The sequence below is a fragment of the Apodemus sylvaticus genome, chromosome 13 (genome assembly GCF_947179515.1).
Source record: "Apodemus sylvaticus chromosome 13, mApoSyl1.1, whole genome shotgun sequence".
NCBI lineage: Eukaryota > Metazoa > Chordata > Mammalia > Rodentia > Muridae > Apodemus > Apodemus sylvaticus.
In genome coordinates, this window is record NC_067484.1 from 15,912,848 (window position 1) to 15,936,278 (window position 23,431).

Sequence of the window (23,431 nt, forward strand, 5' to 3'; positions counted from 1 at the left end):
GTATAATAAGATAAGGTTTGTGGGTTTTGTAGCTATTTTATTACGGTCTAAAAGTAACTCGAAAGAATTCTCTGTGACTAAACTATAACTTTGATGGTTATTTGATTTCCCTTTACTTTGCTTTCTGTGGTGTTGAGGATTGAGCAAAAGGCCGAAAGGCCTTTGCACATACTTGGCAAGTGCAGTACCATAGGCTACATCTCTGTCTTTGAATTTGCTGTTTTTCATGTTTTATGTATTTCTTTCCTTTTATTGTTTAAGAATTGCTTTATTACAAGCTTGTTGTCGTCTATTTAAATTATGGAAAGAATGTATGATTTCCACATGAACATTGTAAGGTCTGAACAGAAAGGTTCTAGTTCCTTCTTCTGTTCCCTTTTCCTTGTATAGGTGCATTTTATGCATCTGTGCTTATACATGTGCGTGCATGTACAATGCATATGGATAGATTTATATATATATATATGTATATGTATATATATGTATGCTTGTATATAGAGCACAGAAACACATGTATGAACACATATCTGTGGATGCACAGAACTGCATTGCATACATATAAAAGATGCATGCACACAGAAGCAGGTATAAAAGTTTGAAAATATGCATATTTGTAGTTCTGTAACCTAACAGATATGTGAACATACATGTATACTTTCTTTTTTTCTTCTCCCCTCTTTTACTCTCGGTCCCTTCATGTCAGTGTTTATCATCTCCCCTTTCAAGAAAGCAGTAGTACTACAAGAATACCACACTTTAAAATGCTGATTACAAATGAATTGCCCTCTCCTCTTCTTAAACATCATCTTTTAATCCACCACCCCTCAACAAGGCCTCCTGCAGCCCAGAATCTTCTCACACTCTCTGTACTGGAGGAAGTTCTTGGATTCCAGATCCTCTTGCCTCTGCCTCCCATTTGCTGACATTGCAAGTGTGTGCTACCATGCCTCAGACATCAGACTCCCTCTCCCTCTTCATCTCCCTCTCTTCCCTCCCTTAGTGTGTTTGTGCCCCATTTTTTCCACTTGACAATATCTCCTAGGGATCATTTCATAATGTTGAGGTCTCTGTTCCTTTGTCCTTTTTAAAATCGCTGCCTCTGCTGTCTTATTTAGCTATCTCTCTAGTCTCGTACCAACCTTCCGTTATTATAGACTGCAGCAATGTGTAGTCTTTAGAGCATTTGTATTTGCTGTTATCTCTAGGATCAATTCTCAGAAGAGGGATGAGGAGTTTGGTCTGGGGTAATTAGATTGCTGTGATTCAGATTTTTCCCCTTCTGAAATTTGATGGGTTTGTTATTATGCAATAGCACTTACCTGGGTATTAGCATTTTAGCTGTGCTTATATTACTGAGCATTTTATGGTGGTCAATTAACATTTTATTATCAAGGTAATGTCAGATTCTGAGATATTTTTGTATGTAGCTTATTATCTTGTCATCATCAAAACATAGATTAAAAGTAGAAATGATCTAGATAGCTTTCAGTAGTTGATATTAAGCCTTAATCAGCATGGGTTGGGGTTGTAGCTCAGTGGTAGGATACTTATCTAGCATGGTCAGGGCCCTGGTTTGGAGCCATAGTATCATGCAAAACACAGAGATACTGTCACCACCATTATGACCTCAACAAAATCAAGGGCACCAAACTGGACATAAGTGATTAAAAAATAGATTAGTAACTATCTTTTTACAGATTTATTCTCTGAGCTGAATGGTATCATCTAAAATGAAGACTTTTTAAAGCTGTTTCTTCTTGGCACTGTTCAGATGAATTGTTTTCCAGGTCCCAATGTGCCTAAATCTGCTTTGAAAATACTTATAACTCAGGAGAAACTTCCTTCAGTGTAGATACAGATGGTGACATTCTCTCCTCTACCTCCAAGGTTCATGTTTTATCCGCACGGACCAGCTAGATGGTGAGACCGACTGGAAGCTGAAGGTGGCGGTGAGCTGCACACAACGGCTGCCAGCCCTAGGGGTGAGCACCACTGGTCACTGTACTTGGTTTTTAGCAGTAGTAATGGGGTGGTAAGTTTCTGTTGATAGTGTTGGGGTGGGTACCTACGGATAGTAACTGACTAATTTGAACACATTAAACCTGCAATTTGTCATTTTCTTATTCCTCAAGGCCACTAAAAATGATGTGGTTTTCTAGTACACAGCCTATTTTAGGTAGTTTTCATTGTTCCTACAGATCTGACACTTATGCTGTCTATATTTTTATGTCTTAAAATTTCTGTTAAGTAATCTGTAAAGTTGTGACAGACAGAGTCCGTTGCTGGGAATTAGTTTTTGCTCACTTAGTAGCAAGTTAACGTATTCTGGGAGAAAAGAACTCAGACCTTGACTGAGCATTTACTGACTTCCTTGTGCTAAGTCTTTTGCCTGCAGCTTTTCCTTCTGAGGACAGGAGATTTTGATTTGGAGGAAGCGAATGCTGCCAGTTTGTTATGCTGAGGGAAGGGGCAGGGAGAGTTTCAGACCACACTTTTAATAGCTGCTAAGTGGGTCCCTCCCACCCCAGTCACTCACTACCCAGGGAAGCTGCAGTGAGATTAGAGACAACAGGGTCATAGATGTTTGTGGATTCCGTGATTTCTGAAGCAGCTTTTATGGCTATCAAGAATCTCTTCTGCTAGTATACATGATTTTCCCTCTCTTCCTTCTTTTCCCTCCTCTCTTCTTAAAAAAAAAAAAACCCTACAGTTATAATAGTTGTTGTTTATGTGGTGTTTATAGTTTTGTTTTTATTTATATATAACCCTAGCAGCTTTGTCTTCTTACATAATTTGCTGTCCTTCTGTGACCAGGAGAAGGATTGAAATTATCATGAGAAGAAAGGCTTTTGGGGGAAGAGTATCTGCTTACTACATAGCTTAGAATTTTTACAGTATACCTTATCTTTGGCGGCAAATGCTTTCTCCTTTGTATGTTGAACTATGGAAGTTAAATGGCGGAGACTTGGGCAAATTTTGCTTTTTGGAGTATTTTAGTATTGCCTATATTTAAGGTAATTTCTTAATTAGAGTTCATTCCTTACATATTTCTTTTGTATCTTTGCCAGAAGCAGTTGGGCCCTAGCCAGGTTTTCTTATATCTTACTGTATGATAGATTGTCCTGGAGTCACTGGCATGGCCTCCTCCTCCATGATATTCTGCCCCAGAGTTTAAAAGTGGAAAACACATTTTTTCCTCCAGTGCCAGAAAAATGTGCCTGGACCCATGTGAGACACATGTAATTTCTGTTTTTGTATTGGAGTCACCCTGTGCAGTTCACCAGCCAGCTTATGCTGATCTTTTGTAGTGGGAAAAGGGAAATCTTGCATTTTAACTTGTTGTGCCTATCTCGACCAGCAAGGAAAGACGCAACACACGAACTCTTCTTTAAGCAGTTTATTCAGGAACCTTGAAAAATCTTCTGACTTCTGACTTCTCCCCACTTCTTCTGACTTCTGACCTCTGACTTCTGATTTCTGACCCCTGGAAACACTCGTGCAAATCTTAAGAACCCCCTAGGCAGCCTACCCATGTGAGCCACGTGGCGCAAACAGATAGGTCCACATATGCAGAAACAATTGTAGATAAACAGCCACAACCAAATAAGGAGTTGTTTACCACAGAGAACACTCTCTGTGGCACAGGAGAAGGCGGAAACGGCCGCCATCTTTAAAGTGCAGTACTGCACAGCTCTCCACATTAACTTAGTCATAAAATGTAAACATTGAGAGAAAGCATGTAAATCAAGTCTTCTTCCTTTAAACAAATTCTTAGGGCGGTGGTGGCACACACCTTTAATCCCAGTGCTTGGGAGGCAGAGGCAGGTGGATTTCTGAGTTCGAGACCAGCCTGGCCTACAGAGTGAGTTCCAGGACAGCAGGAGCTACACAGAGAGACCCTGTCTCAAAGGATTAAAAAATAAAATAAAAATATTATTAAAAAAAAAAAAAAACAAATTCTTAGATAAAATTATGGGGTAATACAGTTTTATATTTATCATCTTCAGCCATCAGAGTGTTCTGGCCAAACATGTAATTAGGCACATATAATCAGTGGAAATTTTCTTGTAGATGATCTGTCTATCATAAAATACAGATGAAAATACAGTCTCTACCTTGACTAGGTAGAGAATGAGGATAGTTCATTGTTTTAATCTTGATTATGCAACAACTAGACTTCCATCCTTTATGTACTAGAAATATGTATTTCTTACTTAGTCTTTTGATATTCATCACCTTTGCCATTGGTGTGTGTCATTGAAAAGTATGTGATGCTGTGTGTGCAGTATCCTCTAAACTGGTAACCAGATGAATAAAATGTGCATCCTTTTCTTTGGTAGATGGAAATATTACTTCTTTTCTATTTTTATATAGCAGATAGTCATTCTCCATTCCCAAAAGTTTATGTTGATTAAGTTTTTCATATAATATATTTTGATTTTCCCCTTTCCTTAACTACATGTTAGATGCTCCCAATCTCTCTACCCTCCCAACAGCATGTTCCTCCTCTCTCTCTCTAAACAAACTTAAACTCAAAAATGAAAATTAAGCAAAAATCTAATAAGAAAAAAAAAACCCACCAAAACTAAAAGCAAACCACAACAAAAACAAGCAAACCATGCAGTGTATTTTGTTCGCCAACTATTTCTGGGCATTATGAGGCCTGCCCAGTGATACTGCATTGAAGAAAAATGATTTTTCACTTTCTGATATTGGGATGAAACATTTCATTTAAGATTGAGTGCTCCGAATTTTTTGTATTTTTTGGACATTGTCTAGTTATGGGTCTCTGTACTCTACAAGAAGAAACTTTCCTGATAGGAATTCATCTAGTCACTGATCTGTAGCTAGGGTAGTATGTCATTGGTGGGGGGTCGTCGTTGCGGGTATAGGCCTAGGCACACCCTTGCAGAAACCTGTCTACCTGTTTGGCCATCTGCTACAGAAACTGGGGCCACATTTGCTTGGTCTCTTCCACCCTGTAGCCTAGGCACCTCAGAGCCTTTGGGACACCTGTTTTGTGTACCTAGGGGTGCTGATGCCCCTTGTATATTTCCCTCTTCTGTCTCTGGACCTGTGGGTTCTGATACCCCTTGTATGCTCTCCCCCACTGTCCCACATCCCCACTTCAATTTCTTTTTCTTACCCTGCCAGGGGAATGGGAAATCTATGTGCTTACATAAAATCAAGGTTCTTCCTATTGTTTCCATTTTTTTCATTTTTTTTTCAAGTTTACATTTTTTTATTCGATATTCCTCAGGTGAAAATTCTTTGTTTAGCTCTGTAGTCCATTTTTTTATTCAATATATTCTTTATTTACATTTCAAACGATTTCCTTTTTCCTGGATCCCTCCTCTCCCAATGTTTCCCTATCAACCCCTTCCCACTTCCCTGTCCCAATTCCCCTACACTGTTGCACTGAGCCTTCCCAGAACCAGGGCCCTCTCCTTCCTTCTTCTTGAGCATCATTTGATATGTGAATTGTTTCTTGGGTATTTCGAGCTTCTGGGTTAATATCTGCTTATCAGTGAGTGCATACTCCTAAGGGTGCTTTTCTTGAATCAATTTTTATAGTTTGTGTACTTTTTTGACCCACATTCCCAGTGTACCTGGGATTACAGATGGCAGCAGCAGCTGGCAAATGAAAAAGGATGAAGTTTATGAGTTTTACTCACTATCATCAATGAGAAAGACCAAAGTCCATCTTACGTGTGTAAAACCAGTTCTCAACAGTGGCAGGTACCCACTAACTCCTGATAGATTTGCTTACTTTTGGTGAGATCATTTCTTTTCAAAAGCATTTTAGAAATTATGATTATTTTATGTTGCTTGCATAGACTATACATGGTTCTAAATGACATTATTTAGTCTGATTATTTAAGGGAATGCCAAATCTCCAAGAAGTAAAGAAACAATTACTTATTTTGCTCTATTTTTTTTAATAAAGGAGAAATGGTATGAGGTAAAATTCAATTTGTTGGAAATGCAAAGAAAATGTATTTTAAATAGTTCTCAAATATTTATTTATTTAGTAATCTCACTTATTATCCTATGTATCAGTATCTAAAAATATTTGTCTGTACCTTTAATTTCGTCTAAATACTTAACATTATTTACTGTATTTTACTAGCTGTAGACATGATAGTTTGTCCATAAACATATGACTATAAATAGTATCACAACCAAAAAGAAAAAACAAAAAAAACAAAAGGAGTCTTCGTTGCTATGTTGCTTCAGCATAGTAAACAATACCAGTCTTTCCCCACGGCCTGTTTAGTCTCAGCTTTTGACCACTTTCATTGTGTCAGGTATAAGTTATCTTATGGAGTAGGCCCTAAATCCAGTAGAAAATGTGACTGGTTAATCCCATAACACTTAGGCCACTCGTGTACCAGTGCATCTTGCTGTCAGGTTGCTGTTTTGTTAGGGTTTTAGAATCACCAAAGAATGATATCCCAGACTCAAGTAGTATGGGAAAGCAAAGAGCATTATTGATTCAGCTGAATTTCCTGTATGCAGGGGCTTCCCCATTTGGGAATGGAGACCCTAGTAGCTCTCAGGCCCAGCTTTTATTGTTATGGGAATTCCAGGGAGGGGTATGTGCCCTTTTACCTTGATTGGTTAGCTCTATCTCTAGGATTCTGATGGATTCTACAATTGGTTAGGCTCTGGGGACCTCCCTGGGGGTCACCTGTTCATTCTAGCTACCTATTCTTATTTTAGGTCAGATGACAAGGTATTGTCATATAGTTGGTTGACCACAGGTTCCTGGATCTGGGTTCTCATTTCTGGGAAACAGAAACAGGACTAGTCTTCCAAACTGCCCTTTGCAATGGAGTCAGCCTGGCCCTGGCAAACTCAGTCCTCTCAGTTTTAGGTCACAGATTTTGTAGATGGGTGACACTTGTTATTAATTCTCATCTGCAGTACTATGCAGAGTACCTTGCAGCCTCATGAATGTCAGTAGGAGTGAAGTTTCTAGTTGGACATTAGCTCAATTCCTCCGTGTTTGATGACATAAATAAGTGGTGTGTTCAGTAGGTGGGCCTTACTATCAGGATGTAGAGAGTAACCAATAGCCAGAGGTGTTTAAACCTGTTTTTGATCCTTGGCACTCATGTAAAAAGCCAGACCTGCACTTATAGTCTGTGTGCCAGGAAAACAAGAGGCAGTCAGAGCCTTTGGACTCACCTTAGAGACACTCTTTTCAAAAACAGGAGACAGCTACTAAGGAACAACATTAAATCTTGACCTCTAACCTCCAAAATGTGTGTCCTCTCCCCACCTATTCAGAACCAGACATGTAGTGTGACACTTCCTCTCACCTGCAGTTGAGGACCTGAAATGCATTTTACTTTCTGCCTGGTGTAAATGTATCTTTTATTCTCCTGGTTTAATTGTCCTCTTCCAGGCTCATTGCTTCTGTCTGCTAATCTAGGCCTAGTTCTGGAAGCTTCTAGGCTCCATACAATCCTGTCTAGGCCTAGAATGTGTTCAGCCTCTGAGATTTACTGCTTAGTAAACTCACCCCTTCCTAGTTCTGTCTGAACTCTGACTGGCTGGCTTAACAACAGCTGTTCTGGTTCAAACTCCTCTCTAAGATGACTGATTCAATCTGGCTTTTCTCTCTCAGGCTCTCCTGAATTGGTCTGCTTGGCCTCATACTAACTTTGGCATTGTGTTCTAATTTTCTGGCTCCTTCTTATTCTCTGGCTTGTTCTGTTTTCACCCTATCTCTGTAAAACTCTTGGTAAAACAGCCTCCTCTGTCTTTCTGCATTGCTCCCTCAAGTAGCTTCCCTTTCCTCTGTGTTCTCTGAGAGTTGGGCATATCCTGTTCTGTCAAATCTTTCTCTGATACATCACCTTATCTGCCACTCAGTTGGATGTCATTTTAGACATGGGGGCTTTCTTCTCTAAACTAACTTTACCTTCTTTGTTTGGAATTAAAGGTATGTACTAAGGGTATGTTTTTATCCCTGCCAAGAGAACCAAAGACGCTAAAACTTTTATCTTTTAACCAAAGTTAAAGCTGGGTCACACCACATCTAGAAACTAACTTTTCAGTAAATAACTCAATCTCAGGATTCATAGTATGACCAAATATCCTGCAACAGTCTGCTGTAGTATCGAGTAATCTGGTTATTCATGAATGTTGTTGATCAGGGTGAGAAAGTTTTTCCTAGTCTATTTTACTCAGAGACTTGAGAAACTGCTGACAAGACCATTCTATATATGGATAAAACCAGAAGCATCTAGCAGAGTCAGGAGCAGAGAGAAAAAGTAACAGACTGGATATGGGCAGGGTCAGGGAAGCAGGAGAGAGGGGGGAGAACAGTGGGGATGGCAAGATAGCAAGAGATAGACTAGAGCATAGCATGAGAGAAAAGAGAGACTAGTTATAACAGCCAGATTCTAGAAGGACAAGTAGCTGTGAGAAGAGAAGCCCAGGAACTGGAATGAATTTAAGGTGAGGGAGACAGGGAGAAGGACTCTGAAATATATAACAGTTACTCGTGATACTGAGGGAGTCTGGAGGCCAGGATGAGCTTTGATGTGTAACAACAGGTAGTCCTGTGTCCCTTCTGCCAGAGGTAAGGGAAATGACTTCTTTTTGCAGCTGGGAACTTGTTTCACAAGTTCCTGAGGAATGCTGCTTTTATCTTCAGTCCATAAATCCTCCTATAGTTCAGTTTTAGCTCCTTTCTAATTGGTTGGACAGCCTGAGGCCTAATAGTAACAAATGGTTATTCAATTTTTTTGAGGTTTTTCCGTATCTTTATATGATCCTGTATTTTTTCTTTTATTAACATATTAATACATAATGTTGCCTGCCTTTATACTGGCTTTGTTCTCATGCCACCCATAAAATGGGATAAATCCCATTTTCTCCTGTTGGATATCGTTTTCATATATTATATAACAGTTAAATTCTGTTTATTTATCTGGGAATGGGGGGAGACTATATGTGTATGCACACATATATCAAAGGATATTGATTTGTATTGGTTTTATTTAATGTCTTTTATTTGATAATAAGGGGTATGCTGCCCATAAAATAGTTTATGGAGTCTTTTTCCCTCTTGTATTTATAAAATAGTTGTCATCAGATAAACACTACTGCTTTTTATATGTTTGAACAGATCACCTTTGAAGTGCTCTTGTCCTAGAGTTTAGCTTTCTGCAATGTATTTAATTAGGAATTGAATTTCTTTGCTAGATATAGAGCTGATTGGATCTTTCATTAGTGCATGATAATTCTGAAGCTAGTAATTTCATTATCTTTGTCTCTATTTGAAAAATTTAGTTCTTGTCACAGGTCAGGCTTTACTGCTTCACATGTCTAGTGGAATTTATTTATTTGTAATGCTGGATATTATAAAAGTTATAGTTAATGTTGAGCAATTTTTTTCCTTCCTTCAGTACCACTTCTCTATATTCTTAGTTCAAAAATTTATAGATTAACATAGACTCTTTAAGGCTTATTCTTGAATGTTTTAGGATAAGGTCCATTGTGCTGTCATGATGGTTTAATCCCAAGCTAAGACAAGCTCCTTCTGGTATCTACTAAACTCCTTCTTTGCTTGAAGGTACCTCTCTCAAAACTTGACCACTTCTCAACTCTGTAGCTTCTAAAGAGGGGGCGTTTGGGGGTTAACAGGTGCCTGGCCAGCTGGTTTCCACCTTGTGTGCTTAGTGTCACGGTGGGCAGCAGCCTCCAGTGAGTCCTCCGCAGGCTTGCACAGTTCTCTCTCTTTCCCTCTCCTCCCCAGCAACTGCAGGGTCCCTTGTCACAGTTTTCCTCAGCTCCGTCTCTATCCCAGCCCCGCCTCTCCTGCTTGGCATCTTCTGTCCAGTGAATCACTGCTTCATGACAAAGGGGTGGGTGCCCAGCTGCATGTCTGTCCTCCCTCGGGTCACTGTGTCCCTGTCTGAATATGGCTGCCTCCTGTATTCAGTCCACTTTTACAGTTGTTTTTCACTGAGAAAGCAGGCCTTAGTCAATTCAACACAGCTTAGAGAAGTTCATTAATTTTTAACGCGAAGTAGACTAAATAAGATACATACTTCTCCTATTTACATCTAGGTTGAAAACAGGCCTTTGTTTCTTGAGGCTTGGCTTGTTGGAAGGGGTTCCTGCAAGAAGATTGTACTTGCCCAGGCCAGGTAGCCTCTCTGTGTCAGAGGCTTCCTCTCTATTCTCTCCTCTACCTTCTTTCTCAGGGGCCATTCTTTCAGAAAATAGATCATGGTAATTTTTCCCTGACTTTAATAGCAATATATTCATTAGGCATGCTGTGAGTAATAAAATAGAAGAATCTCCCTCGTGGGTTATCCTTGGCCCCTCACAATTAGGAGAGTATGCTGTTTTCCCAGAAGGACATTTAAGTAACAGTGTGTTTGGGGTCATTTTTTAATGAAAGATTTTACTGAATTTTTTTTCATCTGAATTTTTTGTTTCCTAATTTTTATTGTCTGCTTTTGAGATAGAGTTTCACTGTATGGCCGAGGCTAGCCTTAAATTTGAAATACTCTCACCCTAGGCCTCCAAGGGCTAGGACTACAGACATACACTATCATGTCTGGTATATGTTAGGCTTTATATAAATAATAGTAAAAGGTATAGCCATGTCTGTAATCTCAGCCACTTGGAGACTGAGGCAATAGAATTGCAAATTCTGTGTCCCACCCCAGCTACAGAGTAAACTCAAGACCAGCTATGCTAGGCAATATGAGTTCTCTCTAAAAATAAAAAGTGAAAAGCGGCCAGGCCAGTGTTGAGAGCTGAAAGTGCTCCCCTCACACCTTGGGTACCTTCCTCTCAGATGATCCCCAGTACTCACATCATCCATGAGGGTATGCATGTGGCTTTGACTTTTATATGCATATTTATGTTTGTATATGTAGTATTTGTATTGGTAGTTTGTTGTATGGCCTACTAGTATCTTAAAGTTTTTTTTAAAGTGGATACTGTTCTTTGTTTCATGCATAGACTATTCCTACTTCTATAGTATACATTATTTTGAAGTAATTTCTATCTTCCATACTAAACCTCTACTCTGTCTAGTGTCTGAACAAAACACAGCTCTCACATCAGTGGTAATAAGAGATAGGGTATTTTCTGGAGCTGAAACTGAGTGACCATGGCCTAGGAGCAAAGATCCAGACTAATACATTTTATGGCCGGTGGGAGTGCCTTAGCAGGCTCGTGCTGAGGCATCTCCCCGCCCCTCGGTACATACAACGGTTATAAAAGGCCGTTTATTTTGGGGCATGAGAAGAGGGATTGAGAAGGGAGTCCAGGCAGAGACAGGACATAGAAGGAGAGAGGTGTGGAGAGGAGAGAGAGAGAGGAGGTGCAGGGAGCATATGCTGAGACAGAGAAGAGAGTGAGGTGGGGAGGGTCAGAGAGAGCTAGCTAGAGGCCAGTCTTTTTCATAGCAAACCAGGCTCTTTCCTAGCTGTTGCTAGGTAACTGTTGGGCGGAGCCTAGAAGAAATGCAAACACAGACTATGTAAATTCTATGCTCTACTGTGGTAAGAGATTCATGAATTTAAAAAACCTCTTACATTTATTTCATGTGTGTCTGCGTTTGTGTGGGAAGGTGTGTGCCACAGTGCACATGTGGAAGGTCTGAGGACACTTCATGGTACTGGTTCTTCTCTCTCTGCTGTGGAGCTCCAGGGATAATTAGCAAAGTGCCTTTCCCACCTAGCCTTCTTACTAACTAACCCTCAGGAAAATGTTTTTCTTTTTCTTTCTTTCTCTTCTCTCTAACTGTGTGTGTGTATGTGTGTGTGTGTGTGTGTGCATGTGAGAGAGAGAGAGAGAGAGAGAGAGAGAGAGAGAGAGGGAGAGAGAGGAGAGAGAGAAATCAAGGCACATTTAATACATTGGTGGAAATATCAGATAGGTTACAGATGTTCACAGGCCAGTGTTAGGTGGACAGTGAATGACTACTAAGGTGGGGCGGTTAAAGGTAACACAAGATAATTTGGCATTGGACCGGCAACATTAGTTGGGAAAGTCCATAATCATAGATGTTCTAATTAGTAAGCTTTAATTTCAGATGAATTTCTGAGAGATAAAAATCAAACAACCAAACCGTGTCACCCACCTGCACCAGTATTGTTTCCTGAACAAACTAATTTTTTTCTACAAACTTAAAATTGTTCTCAGTTGGTTATATGGTTTCCAGTCTTATTCACAGGCAGACCTTTACCCAGTACAAGCTGCAAAACAGACTTCAGTCTGTCCTTTGACCGCTAGCTTCATGGTATCCATTGCTGTATATAAATGTGTTGGATTGTGTCAGATCAACACTAGCATGTTCTCCTGGGTGTCGTTTGGTTTCCTGGTGTGCCCTAATGCTACTTTCCTGACAACTCTTATTTGTCATTTTAATCGCTTCAAGTGTATGTCAGTAGGTGAAGTCTGAAGGGTCACTAGCAATTATAATGCTGCAGTTACTGAAGTATTCCAGTCTGGTCCTTAATGTGCAGGGCCCCACAGATGATGAAGCCATCATCAAGTTAAGTCTTCAGCCACCTGTGTGCTTCGGAGTGAGCTCAGCCAATCAGCTCCTTTCCCACCTCCCACTCTGACTGGACAATCCTTTCACTCCTTCTTCTCAGGCCTTTTCTGTGCTTGCCCTCCACTCCTGTGGTTTCTGTTTTTACTTTGTTTTATGGTGGAAAATGAGGTTGTGCTGTCGTCTTAAATGCAGTACAGCTATGTTCTTACTCACTTTCATAGTTTGTTAAAGTGAATACATCTGGACAAGTGAGAAGGCTAGCAAGAGTGCTTGCTGCCAAATCTTTTGGCCTAGGGTCAATCCCCTGTGGTCCTCAAAGTGAAGAGAGAACTGAGTCCCTCCCAGAGTTTTTTGACCCCCCCCACACACACACACACTTGTGCTATGGCATGTGTATCCTGGCATGCACACAATAAAGAAATGTAAAAATGAAAAAAATTAACAGGAAAAAATAACAGAGAATCCTATCTATTGTTAATTTCTTGATATTTTTGCTAAGAGTAACAGAAAATACATAATTTGAAAGAAATTCGAAACTTAAACAAAAATATGCTGCTGGTGATTCAACTCAAGCACTCTGGAAGAGTGCATTAGCAGTAGGGGAGGATCAGGGTGGAGTACCAAACTGAGGGCTCACAGTTTGGGCCCCAAGGCAGCTCCTGCCACTTGTCCTTTATAATGAACCAATTCAAAGAGCCAGATTAAAGTGGAAAGCAGAAAAGGGACACATTGGGGAGAGGGACAGGGTTATCCAGGAACCCCTCAAGTCCTTCTTGTGGATTCTGAAGTGAGATAAATGTTTAAGTAGAGGGCTAAGGGCCAACATGTTGAAGCAGACCCTGTGAAGGCATGGGCCACCGAGCACTGTTAGGTAGTCAGCCCTCAGACTAACAGGGTGCTAAAACTGTGGAACTCTGACCTACACTCTTTGCTTCTCCCAGCATGAGATTCCTAGGGAAGTTCCCATTTGTTTTGGTGTTTATTGTTTTAATATGTTGATTGTCTTGGTCTAGAGACACAGGTGTCTCTTTAGCACGGGCTTCATTGCTGCCAGGCCCTATGAGGTGGAGGTGGATAAAGGTAGAATGGAGCTAGAGAACTGTGGAGGTGGAGGAGCGTACAGGTGAGGGGGAGCAGAGCTGAAGGAAGGTTGAGTTGGAAGATGGAGGTGAGGTGCAGGAAGGTTGGGTAGAGAAAATGGAGCTGGGGGGGTAGGAGTGCAGCAGACACTTGGAGTGACGGGTGTGGGTGCCGTATATCTTGATGTGATATGGGGGAAGCAGAGGTGAATATGTAAATCAAAACATGTAGCTTTTTTATATGTTAATTACATGTAATATATACATGTGAATTATGTACTATTAAGATTATATATTTTATTATATATTCAGTATTAAGAGGATGTTCTCTTCATTTTTATTAATGGAAAATATGATAATCTATAGTCAAAAGTCTTTAAAAGTATATATTTCATATAATGAAGTATTTAAAGAGGTATACTTTTCATATAATGCTACTTTCAAATTTTATGCTTAATATGGTTTGATAGGAAGTATGAATAATTATTTGAGTGAAACAATTGTGAATTCATGAAATCACTTTAATTTTTTATTTGGTACTAACAAGAATATTTCTTACAAAAGAACTGACCTTCCTATGCATGGACAACGATAAAGCTAAAACACAGTTTTCTGTTCCATAGAAAAGAAAGTTCTGATCTTACTGTGGACAGGCAGTTTAATCTGTCATCATTTCATAGCTTACAATGACATAGGTGTCACTTGTTTTAATTCCTGTGTCTGTGAGTAATGGATTTGGAGATACTTTGTGTCACATCACTAGTAATGTGCCTCCCAGCTCCTGGCAGTGTGGTGCAGAGTCGGTGAACCTGCTTGTGTTTTTTTTTTTTTTTTTTTTTTTTTTTGTTAATATAGTCAGAGCATGGGCCTTGGGAGTCCTGTGACTGAGGTTGCTCTGCTGTACTGCAATCCCAGATGTGGTTTCTGCAGAACAGTTTTTAGACACTGTAGACATTTGGGAAATATGCTTCTGGCTTTTGTGATCAAACAAATTTATTAACAACCATGAGGCCCCAGCAATTTTCAATAAATCATGACTTGCTGATTTATTTCAAAAGATCTATATAGCAGTAAACAATACCATTTACATTTAATTAGTTTTATTGAACAAGAGGCAATTTTATTTGTAATGAAACACATGTTATGATTAAGGATGTATTTTAATGACCTTTAAGTAATGCGAACAAATGTTGCCCTTGACCTAATAGCAGAGGCTTTCCTACATTATTGAAAACTTGAGAATGATTTTTAAATTATCACGAAACGCTTCGAATGACACTCTCATTATTGTGTCATTATTCAGTCATTTGATGTCTTATATAGTAAATGAAACACACTCTTGCAAATGTTCTTGTGCATGTGGAAATGAGGATTGTTGTTGGCTTGCTCTTTATTTCCCTGGATCAGAAGGTGGTGTGGTATGGAAGCATCAAGTGTTGACAGTTATTTGACCATGTTTGTTCAGTTATCAGATTGATGTTCGTTTTTATTTCCTGTGTTCCAGGACCTTTTTTCTATCAGTGCCTATGTTTATGCTCAGAAGCCACAACTGGATATTCATAGTTTTGAAGGAACATTTACCAGGGTAAGGTGCATAATTGGTTAATATAAAGATTTTCATTATTTGTAGAAGGTAAAGGATCTTTGTTTAGAGACAACAGTTCAGTCTAGAGTACATTCAAGCAGAGACTCTAACGCTGAGGCAAAAGCTGTAGAATGTGCCAGGTTCTCAGTCCTCCTCATGCAGCATCAGAGTGGTGGGTCACCGTCAGTGCTGGTTCTCTTGCTTGGAGCAGAAGTCCTGTTGATAGGATCCTGCTCCCATAGGATAGGAGCCAGGGAAGTAGTACAATGTAGCTAATTCAGTCTTGGCTTCAGATAATTGTTGATAACTGTGGTGGGCCCAGCATTTCAAGCTCTTACTACCTGGAAGGATAAATGCATATTTATATGCATATATATACATTTACAAATTTCTTTACTACTATGTATGCATTTTGATTCATGTATTTGTTATTACAAAAACTTGGTAAAGTAAACCTTGAAGCTCCCCCCACTCTCCCGTTTGCTCATGACTATTGGCAACAGGACTGAATACTTACTTTAACAGCTTATAACTGTTTTGCTTCTTAATAAAAGGTTTTATGAATATAGTTTATACTGGAGCATGGTTGGACATGTTTGATACTCTTTGTCATATACAAGATGAGCTAGTGATCATTATCACTTATCAAACCATCTGCAGAAACTGAATTATTTGACAGTTTATACAAGTGTGCAAGTGCAAGATGAGAACACCTGGGAGGCATTCAGACCCACGGGAGATGGATATCATGTTGCAGCTGTGTGTATCTACATCTGTGCTGCAGAGCTACATGCCAAGGAGCACATGGAAACATGGGAAGAAGCGTGTACTCATGATGCTTTATGATCTTTCTGTGCTTTTTCAAAATTATTATCAAAAATTCACATTCTTGTAAAAAACATTTTAGCGTGTAAGAAAACTTTTCATTTTAGATGTCACTTCATATAAAAAAATTAATCAAACCTTCATTACAGATCTTAGAGACTATTTGCATTCTTCTTTGTTTTTTTTCTATCTCTCTCTCTGTCTTCCCTCGGCTGCATTGCTTATGGCTTCCTAAATGTTGGGAATATTGCTAGACCTCAAGGTCAGAGAGTAAGAATGGGCTGTTGAGAGCCTGGGGGGTGGGAGTGCAGTTGTGGGTAAATGTGATAGAGTAGTAATGTAGTCAGTCCCAGTGGAGGAAGCTGTGTGAGACCCTTCAGCTTAGAAGAGTGGTGGTGTTGAGTTTAAGCAGTTACTTTAGGTTTCCTGTCAATGAGAAGTGGTTAGAGGCTAGTCTTTCATCCCATGAGTAAACTTGATTTGATAATTCCTCAGGTTTCTGTCCCTTGAAGTGAGGTAAAATTCAAAGTAGCAGAGTCAGTGCCAGGATATGGGGTGTGGGGGCGTGTCATCTTGAGACACTGATGTTAGAGAGGCTTTGCTCCCTGAAGAGGGCCCTTTTCCAGGTAGGATCACATGTCCTCTGGTTGGATTTGGTGAGTGTAGCTCTTTAATCATCAAGGGATTTTTAAAAATGATCAGGGATGGCTCTTTGGGAAATAGTGAGGTAAAAGTTTCCTCCTTAAAGGCATGGTGACTCTAGGAAGCATGGTGAAGAAGGGAAATTGACAGTTCTGAAGCAATAATGTAGCACTCTGGAGAGTCAGCCCCATGACAGCCCCCAACAGAGTGACTCTAGTTCATAGAGTGTTTAGAGGGTGTCTTGTGAACTGAGAATAGATTCCAGTTCCCATCATGAGAATGGAATCTTCTCTATGTATCTGGTTTAAAGAAACAATACCCAACAGTTATTATGAACAGTAACAACTGTACTGCATATGAACAAAGAAATGAAATTATAATTTTAAGTTTTTATATTCACCCTTGAAATTTGTATTTATTGTCAGTTGGGTACGTAAAGAAAGACCTGTTTCTTTTCTAATGCTGTAGATACCTGGAATACAAATAAAATATGACTAATTTTCCAGTTTTTTTTTTCTCTGAACAGGAAGACAGTGATCCTCCCATTCATGAGAGTCTCAGCATAGAAAACACACTGTGGGCAAGCACCGTTGTTGCATCAGGTAAGGAGAAAGAAGTTCCCTTCAAGAACAAATCTCACATAAAAGGATGTTAGTGTTGTTTATGTACTCTAAAACAGCTTTCCTAAACTTCCCTGAGCTATTTAGCAACAGCTGATTGAGAAGCCAGAACATAATCTTTGAGAGTTTGTGAAGAGGCCTGGGCTACTATTCACCCATGGCAAAGCAAGACCAGAAGCATGATGGTGTAGTAGACACTGTGGTGGAGCAAGGGCCATTTTTCTGTGTTTGACATTTCTTGCTTGATACACAATAGAGTGCTTTGCTGAGAGGTGTCACAGGAGGGCTGGGGAGGCTACTAATGATTTTTGATGGTTCTTACCTACTTTTTGTCCAGCTGACAAGACCTAGAAGAGACTGGCTGGGGTAGCTATAAGATAGGAAAGGGTTAAATGGAGAGAGAGAGTACAAGCCAGGAGAGAGAGAACTGGCTAAGACTTCAGACGCCCAGAAGATTCTTATTGTTTTTTGAGGGAAATTGGAAGAAGGTAGAATATTCCTTGTGATTAAAGAGGAAGTTCCTTAAGTTCACAGTTCTGCAAATCAATTTCTATGAAAATTGAAAATAGAAATTTCAATTTCTATTTGAAGTGCAGAATTCACTACCAGGTCAGAAGCAGGTTGACATCGATGATAACATTAGGAGGGAATCTCAGAAGAAGCTAGTTGATCTAAAGGAAGTTAGCAGATGTGAAATTCAGTGTTCAGATGGTCTGTCTCCTGGTTCTGGCACGGTGGTGCTATCCCTTCCTTTCTAGAAACTGCTTATTCACTCAGCAATTTTGAATAGGGTGTCAGTTTCTCCATACTGCCGAGACAGTCTGGAATGAGGCCGTAATTGAACCTGTCAATTGGTGGCTAAGGTGGGTAGAAAAGACATTAAGAAAATGGTCCAGATAATGTTAGCTATACTAAGTACCACAAAATGTTCCATATCCTATGAAGGTATATGAGCCTTACAGACATGGTGTAGGAGAGGCTTCTGTGTAGAAGAGATGTTTAAAATGTATTAAAGAAATATATATGCAGCAGGGCGGTTGTGGCGCACACCTTTGATCCCAGCACCTGGAAGGTATATCTCTGAGTTTGAGGCCAGCCTCATCTACAGAGCAAGCTCCAGAACAGCTGGGGCTCTGGAACACAGGAAAATGCTATCCTGAAAACTCAAAAATGGAAGGGAGGGAGGGAGAGGGAGAGAGAGGGGGAGAGGGAGGGAGAGAAGGAGAGAGGGGGGAAAGATTGAGAGAGATTGAGAGAGATTGATTCCAGGTGTGATGGCTGACAGGACAGTTGTGGGAATATTCTCACCAAAACATAGCTAGGAGCAGGCCTAGTACTGAGAGGACATGGTGCCCTAAAGAAGGTTTAGGTACCAGTGTGCCTGACCGTGTGTGTGTGTGTGTGTGTGTGTGTGTGTGTGTGTGTGTGTTGGTGGAGGGGGATATTAGGCAAGAAAGTGGTTCTGCTAGCCTTTATTTAAATGGATTTTGTTTACATCACAGTCCTAGAAAACTACAGATATTCATTTATCCTTTAGGGATAAGATATGAAAATTTAATTACGTTTCACAATTTAAAAGCAAGCATAGAGGCAGATTGTGAGAATCTTGAAGTGTTCACTTCTGTGAGGTATTTCATGGTTTGATATGCACATATATTTATAAAGTTTTAGGTAGAGAAGCAAAGATTTGTCCATGAATATATTTCAGAGCTGGGAATACTGGGTCCTCTGCTCTGGGAACCAGAGGCTCAGGGACGTTAAATTCAGCTTAGGAAGGGTGAAGCGTCCTTGGAAGACCTCACCTGCCCTTAAACTTTCCTGATCCCTACAGCCCGACCCATCAGCCATGTCCCTGTTCAGCAAGGGGATGCTGTTCTTACTTGTGCTCTTCAAAGGAAGGGTACACCTGAATGCCCTGTGTACCCAGACATGGAGATGTGTAGCATCCACACCAGGGTTTGCAATGGGTGTGGTCTCTGAGGTCACCATCAGTTTCTGTCATTGAACATTTTCTTTACATTTAGTGTTAAATTAAGAATTATTAAGGGATTAAAAGATTGTCATTTTTTTAACTTAATGTTTTGTCCCTTGTTTCTGTTTTAAATATGTACTAGACCATTGATACCAAACCTTCTGAAGCAGTGTGTGAGAATGTATATGTGCACAGATTAGATTGTCCATGATCTCTGTCCTCTAGAGCATGGAGTAGCCTGTATGCAGATAGGGGCTTTCAGGAGTGGTTGAAGCATTATGGAAGATGCATAAACGGACAACAAATATTTGGAAACATTTAGGCATTTGGTACAATTTACTAAGACTTTTTTTTCTTTTTAATGAGGGCATATTTTCTTTTGCTCATCCTTTAGTTTGTTTTTCTAGTACCACATTTTTATTGTGTAGAAGCAGTTACATGAAAAAGTTTTCAAAATAAAGTCTGGCTATTTTCTATGTATGGTTTGATATATTCCTACTCTAGCCATGCATAGGTCATTAAGAATTAGTATTTGTGTGGAAAGAGACCACAGTCCAGTGGGAAATCAATCCAGTACCAACCAGAGAAGGCTATGGTTGAAGGTGTTAGCTGCTTAATAATGTTTACAGGTATGAGAAGTAGCCAGGAAGAGGCTGCAGCGCAAGATCCAGTGCATTGATGTACACTCCTGCAAAATGCCTGCCTCCTGCAGTGGTTTACATAAGCAGCAGAGGTAAACATCAGAATCTTGTCCAGAGCTTGCTGTAAGGCTAGTGATTGCTAAAGGCAGCAATTTGCATGCCTCAGACCTAGTAGGTGTGGGTCTCCTGTATCTCTCCCTACAGCTTTAGCCACATGGACTCTGTTCCTGCATGGTACAGATCTCTTGTGTCTCTCTCTCCCTTTGTCTCTGGCCACTTGGAGCCTACACATAGATGGGATCTTTTCTTATGTATTCTTTGAGTCCTGAGCTCTAGTGTTGACTTCTTCAGGCTAAGCCTGTTGTCTGCTCCAGTCAGTGTGCACCTGGTACTTTCCTGTTCGGCCTTACTGCAAAGCTCCTTATATCAGGGAACATCTGTAAAGATTAGTACTAGAGAACCTCTGTCAACTGTAGTTGGGTTCTGGCTCCTTCTAATGACTTGTCTTTATACTGTTTCCCAAGTTCTGGAAGCATAATCAATATTTGATATATACTTTGCTTGACAGATCTTTTATACATACGCAGAATACACATTATGTCTTTTACTATCTTTCTGAGTTTTTGTTTTGTTTTATTTGAATAAGCATCCCACAGTCTGTTAGTTTAAAGCCAGTATTAAGGATCTAGGTTATTATTTTGTATCTATACGTAATTTTCTCTGGATCATCTAAAACGATTATCAATTTATAAGTATTGGTTGTTAGTAAATTCCACATGCTGTCACCTCTGGTTAAAAGGTGGCAACTAAAAATTTCTGAGTCTGATTATTTAAAATAAAGAGAGTAGTCAGTTCGATTTGCTGGATTACATTTTGTGGTTATACATCTTAAATATTTACATGAAGAATACCTTTTCCCCTAAGGTTGATGCTGTTAGCATTTTTAGATTTTATAGAAATGTTTACTTTAAAATATAACTCAACTATTAATTTGAATTGGTAGGGTATTTTATGAAATTTAGATATGTGGATAACAGGGACGCTACAGTATAGCCAGAGTATTAATTACTGATCACCTCAAATGCAGGTGTAATAGATCTGAAATTTGAAATTTGATACATGGGCTACACAGTGATCTTTAGACTCGCCACAGGAGGCCTGGGTCTACTGAGTAGCATCATGGTATCAGTCTTCTGCTAGTACTGCTTGGCAAAGTTAGCATCTGAATCTTTTTATAATGTTTTTAATGAGTTTAGTCAATCAAAAGTGTAGATTTCAACCAGATGAGTATAACGTTGGCTTTCAGGATTAAGTGCTCATGAGATAAAATATTTTCTTGTTGCAAACTGAACTAAAATTTGGTTTTACATCTGGATATTTTGTCTCATTGATCTTAGGGATCTGGTTATACACTACACTTGGTGGTTCTGGGTTTAACATGCAAATATATTTAAGAATTTGTGGAAGTTTCTCAGTTTGGAGCCAGAATGAAAGCTTAATTTTAAACTAAAAATATTGATTAAAAGATTTGAAATCTTGCATGTAAATGCCCTCACCCCTGGGAAACCTGAGTATACACTGCATCTGTCCTGTTTCTCTGCTGCAGTGCCCAAGAGTGTCATGCCTTGTCCTAGAGGCTCATTGTAAAGACTCGTCCTTTCCCTTGGCTCTGTGTCTGTCTATAAATACAAATCCATTGTCCAAGAGAGTCAAGAGTCCTGCATAGTACTCAGCTAATTCAAACAATGTAAAGTAATTAAAAAGCATGAGACTCAGAACAACAGTGCATTTAAGCTAATTACACTGAGTAGTCATTTTTAGCAACCATCAAATGAGAGAATACAATGAGAGCCTTTAGCAAACATTAATACATTACACAACTGTAACATCAGGAATTGTGTCAGTATGTTGTGTTTCTTGTTAGTCTTGCATTTCTCTTGTTGAGTACTGTAAATTATATCAGCCTAGAATCCATATTTTTCAGAATCTGCCCTGGTTTTAGGATAGAGCTTTTAAGTTTGATGAATCGTTTTGAAGGCTTCCCTGACACTTGTTTGTTCGGCTAATCTTAAAAAAATAATAATAAATCCAGTTGTAAGTTGCATTTGTTGTGAGAATATGGTTATTTCAACATTAATGGCAATTTTATATTTTGAATAAATTAAATTGGCGAAATAGGAAGAAAATGTTGATGAGGTTATATTTAACATTTAACCTTGTTCTTTTAATAGTGAAACAGCTCTGTGGTGTGAGCTTCTGTGTGAGAAAGTTTCTGATGGTATTATCTCATCAAGTATTAAACTTCTGTACACTGAGTGCAGTCATCTTGTGTAAGAAGTTTAGATGGATCATGGCACAGAGAGACAACACTTGGGTAGCAGGGCGAGCTTCAGTCCCTGGTTGGCCAGTCACACCTTCCTTGTGCTTGGTTCAGTTCGAGATAGTGGTTCTCAGAATGAATTACAAGAGCTGCAGCCTCCGGGAGCTGCATGCCGCTGCTGAGGACCACAGTGGGTCTGCCCCTTGTAGCCGCTGCAGCAGAACCGTGGGCTACAGGGTGTGCAGCACGCTGCTCTCTGCTCAGATGGAGCAAAGAGCAGTTCTTACTTCTCTCATGGTCCTAAGCTACAGGCCGCTAAACCTCATGTGTTAATGCCACATCTAGGCTTATGAGTGTTTGGGGGCTTTTATTTTGTTGAAGTTCTTACTGTATATCCCAGGGTGACCTTGAACTTTAACAGAATAGTTTTTATATAATTTTTATAGTTAAATTTATTAGGACTATTAATTTCAGTACTTTATATGCATACATACATAATGTCTTTCTAGTTTGTAATTTTAATATCAGAGTTTTTCATTTTAAGGATAAAAATAGGTCTATAAATGATGCAGGTGATATGTATAGGCTCCATGGTTTTTAGTTTTATATTCTATAGATAAATGCTTGAGCCTTTATAATATACAGGTTAGTTATCATTTCCTTAAGTTTAAAAAGTATTGCATGTTCCTCACCTATCAACTTAGAAAACTAAACTTTTAGAGATATCCATTGAGGAAATGAGTAGCATCTAAATGTAAAATCAAGTATTTTAAAATTATGTGTCAGGTGGGTTTTTGATTGTTTGGCTACATGATTTTTGTGGTGCTAAGGATGGGACCCAGGGCCCGGCGCATGCTGGCCAAGTGCTCCACTGAATAATGTCCTGTCCTTTGATGCTGTTTCCTGATGAGCATGTGAGACCCTGACGAGCATGTGAAATGGCCACAAAGGCTCTCATGGTCACTCGTGCACAGCAGCACAATCAAGCAGAAGAACTGACTCTCCTATCCCTGCCCTGATTTGCAGGTCCAGCAGTACAGTTTTCAGTTGGGAATACAGCCTTTTGATGCCATTATAACAGTGAACTTCTTACTGTTTTAGTAGACTGTAAGGAAAAACCCATGTCACTCTCATTGTCAGGAAAAAGTATATTAATACATATTTTGCTATTATCTATAGGCAAATTTGTATTGTTTAAACAAATTATGTCAC

The 23,431-nt window shown here is 39.5% G+C and overlaps 1 protein-coding gene across 5 annotated transcripts in view; it reads left to right on the top strand.

Moving 5' to 3' along the window:
- Atp9b (ATPase phospholipid transporting 9B (putative)) overlaps positions 1–23,431 on the top strand; it is a 221,512-nt gene that overhangs the window by 79,084 nt on the left and 118,997 nt on the right. For all 5 annotated transcript variants that reach the window (XM_052155254.1, XM_052155257.1, XM_052155255.1 and 2 more), the window contains 3 exons: positions 1,888–1,982; positions 15,119–15,199; positions 17,193–17,268. In XM_052155254.1, coding sequence (XP_052011214.1) covers positions 1,888–1,982; positions 15,119–15,199; positions 17,193–17,268 — 252 coding nt within the window. The remainder of the gene's footprint in view (positions 1–1,887; positions 1,983–15,118; positions 15,200–17,192; positions 17,269–23,431) is intronic.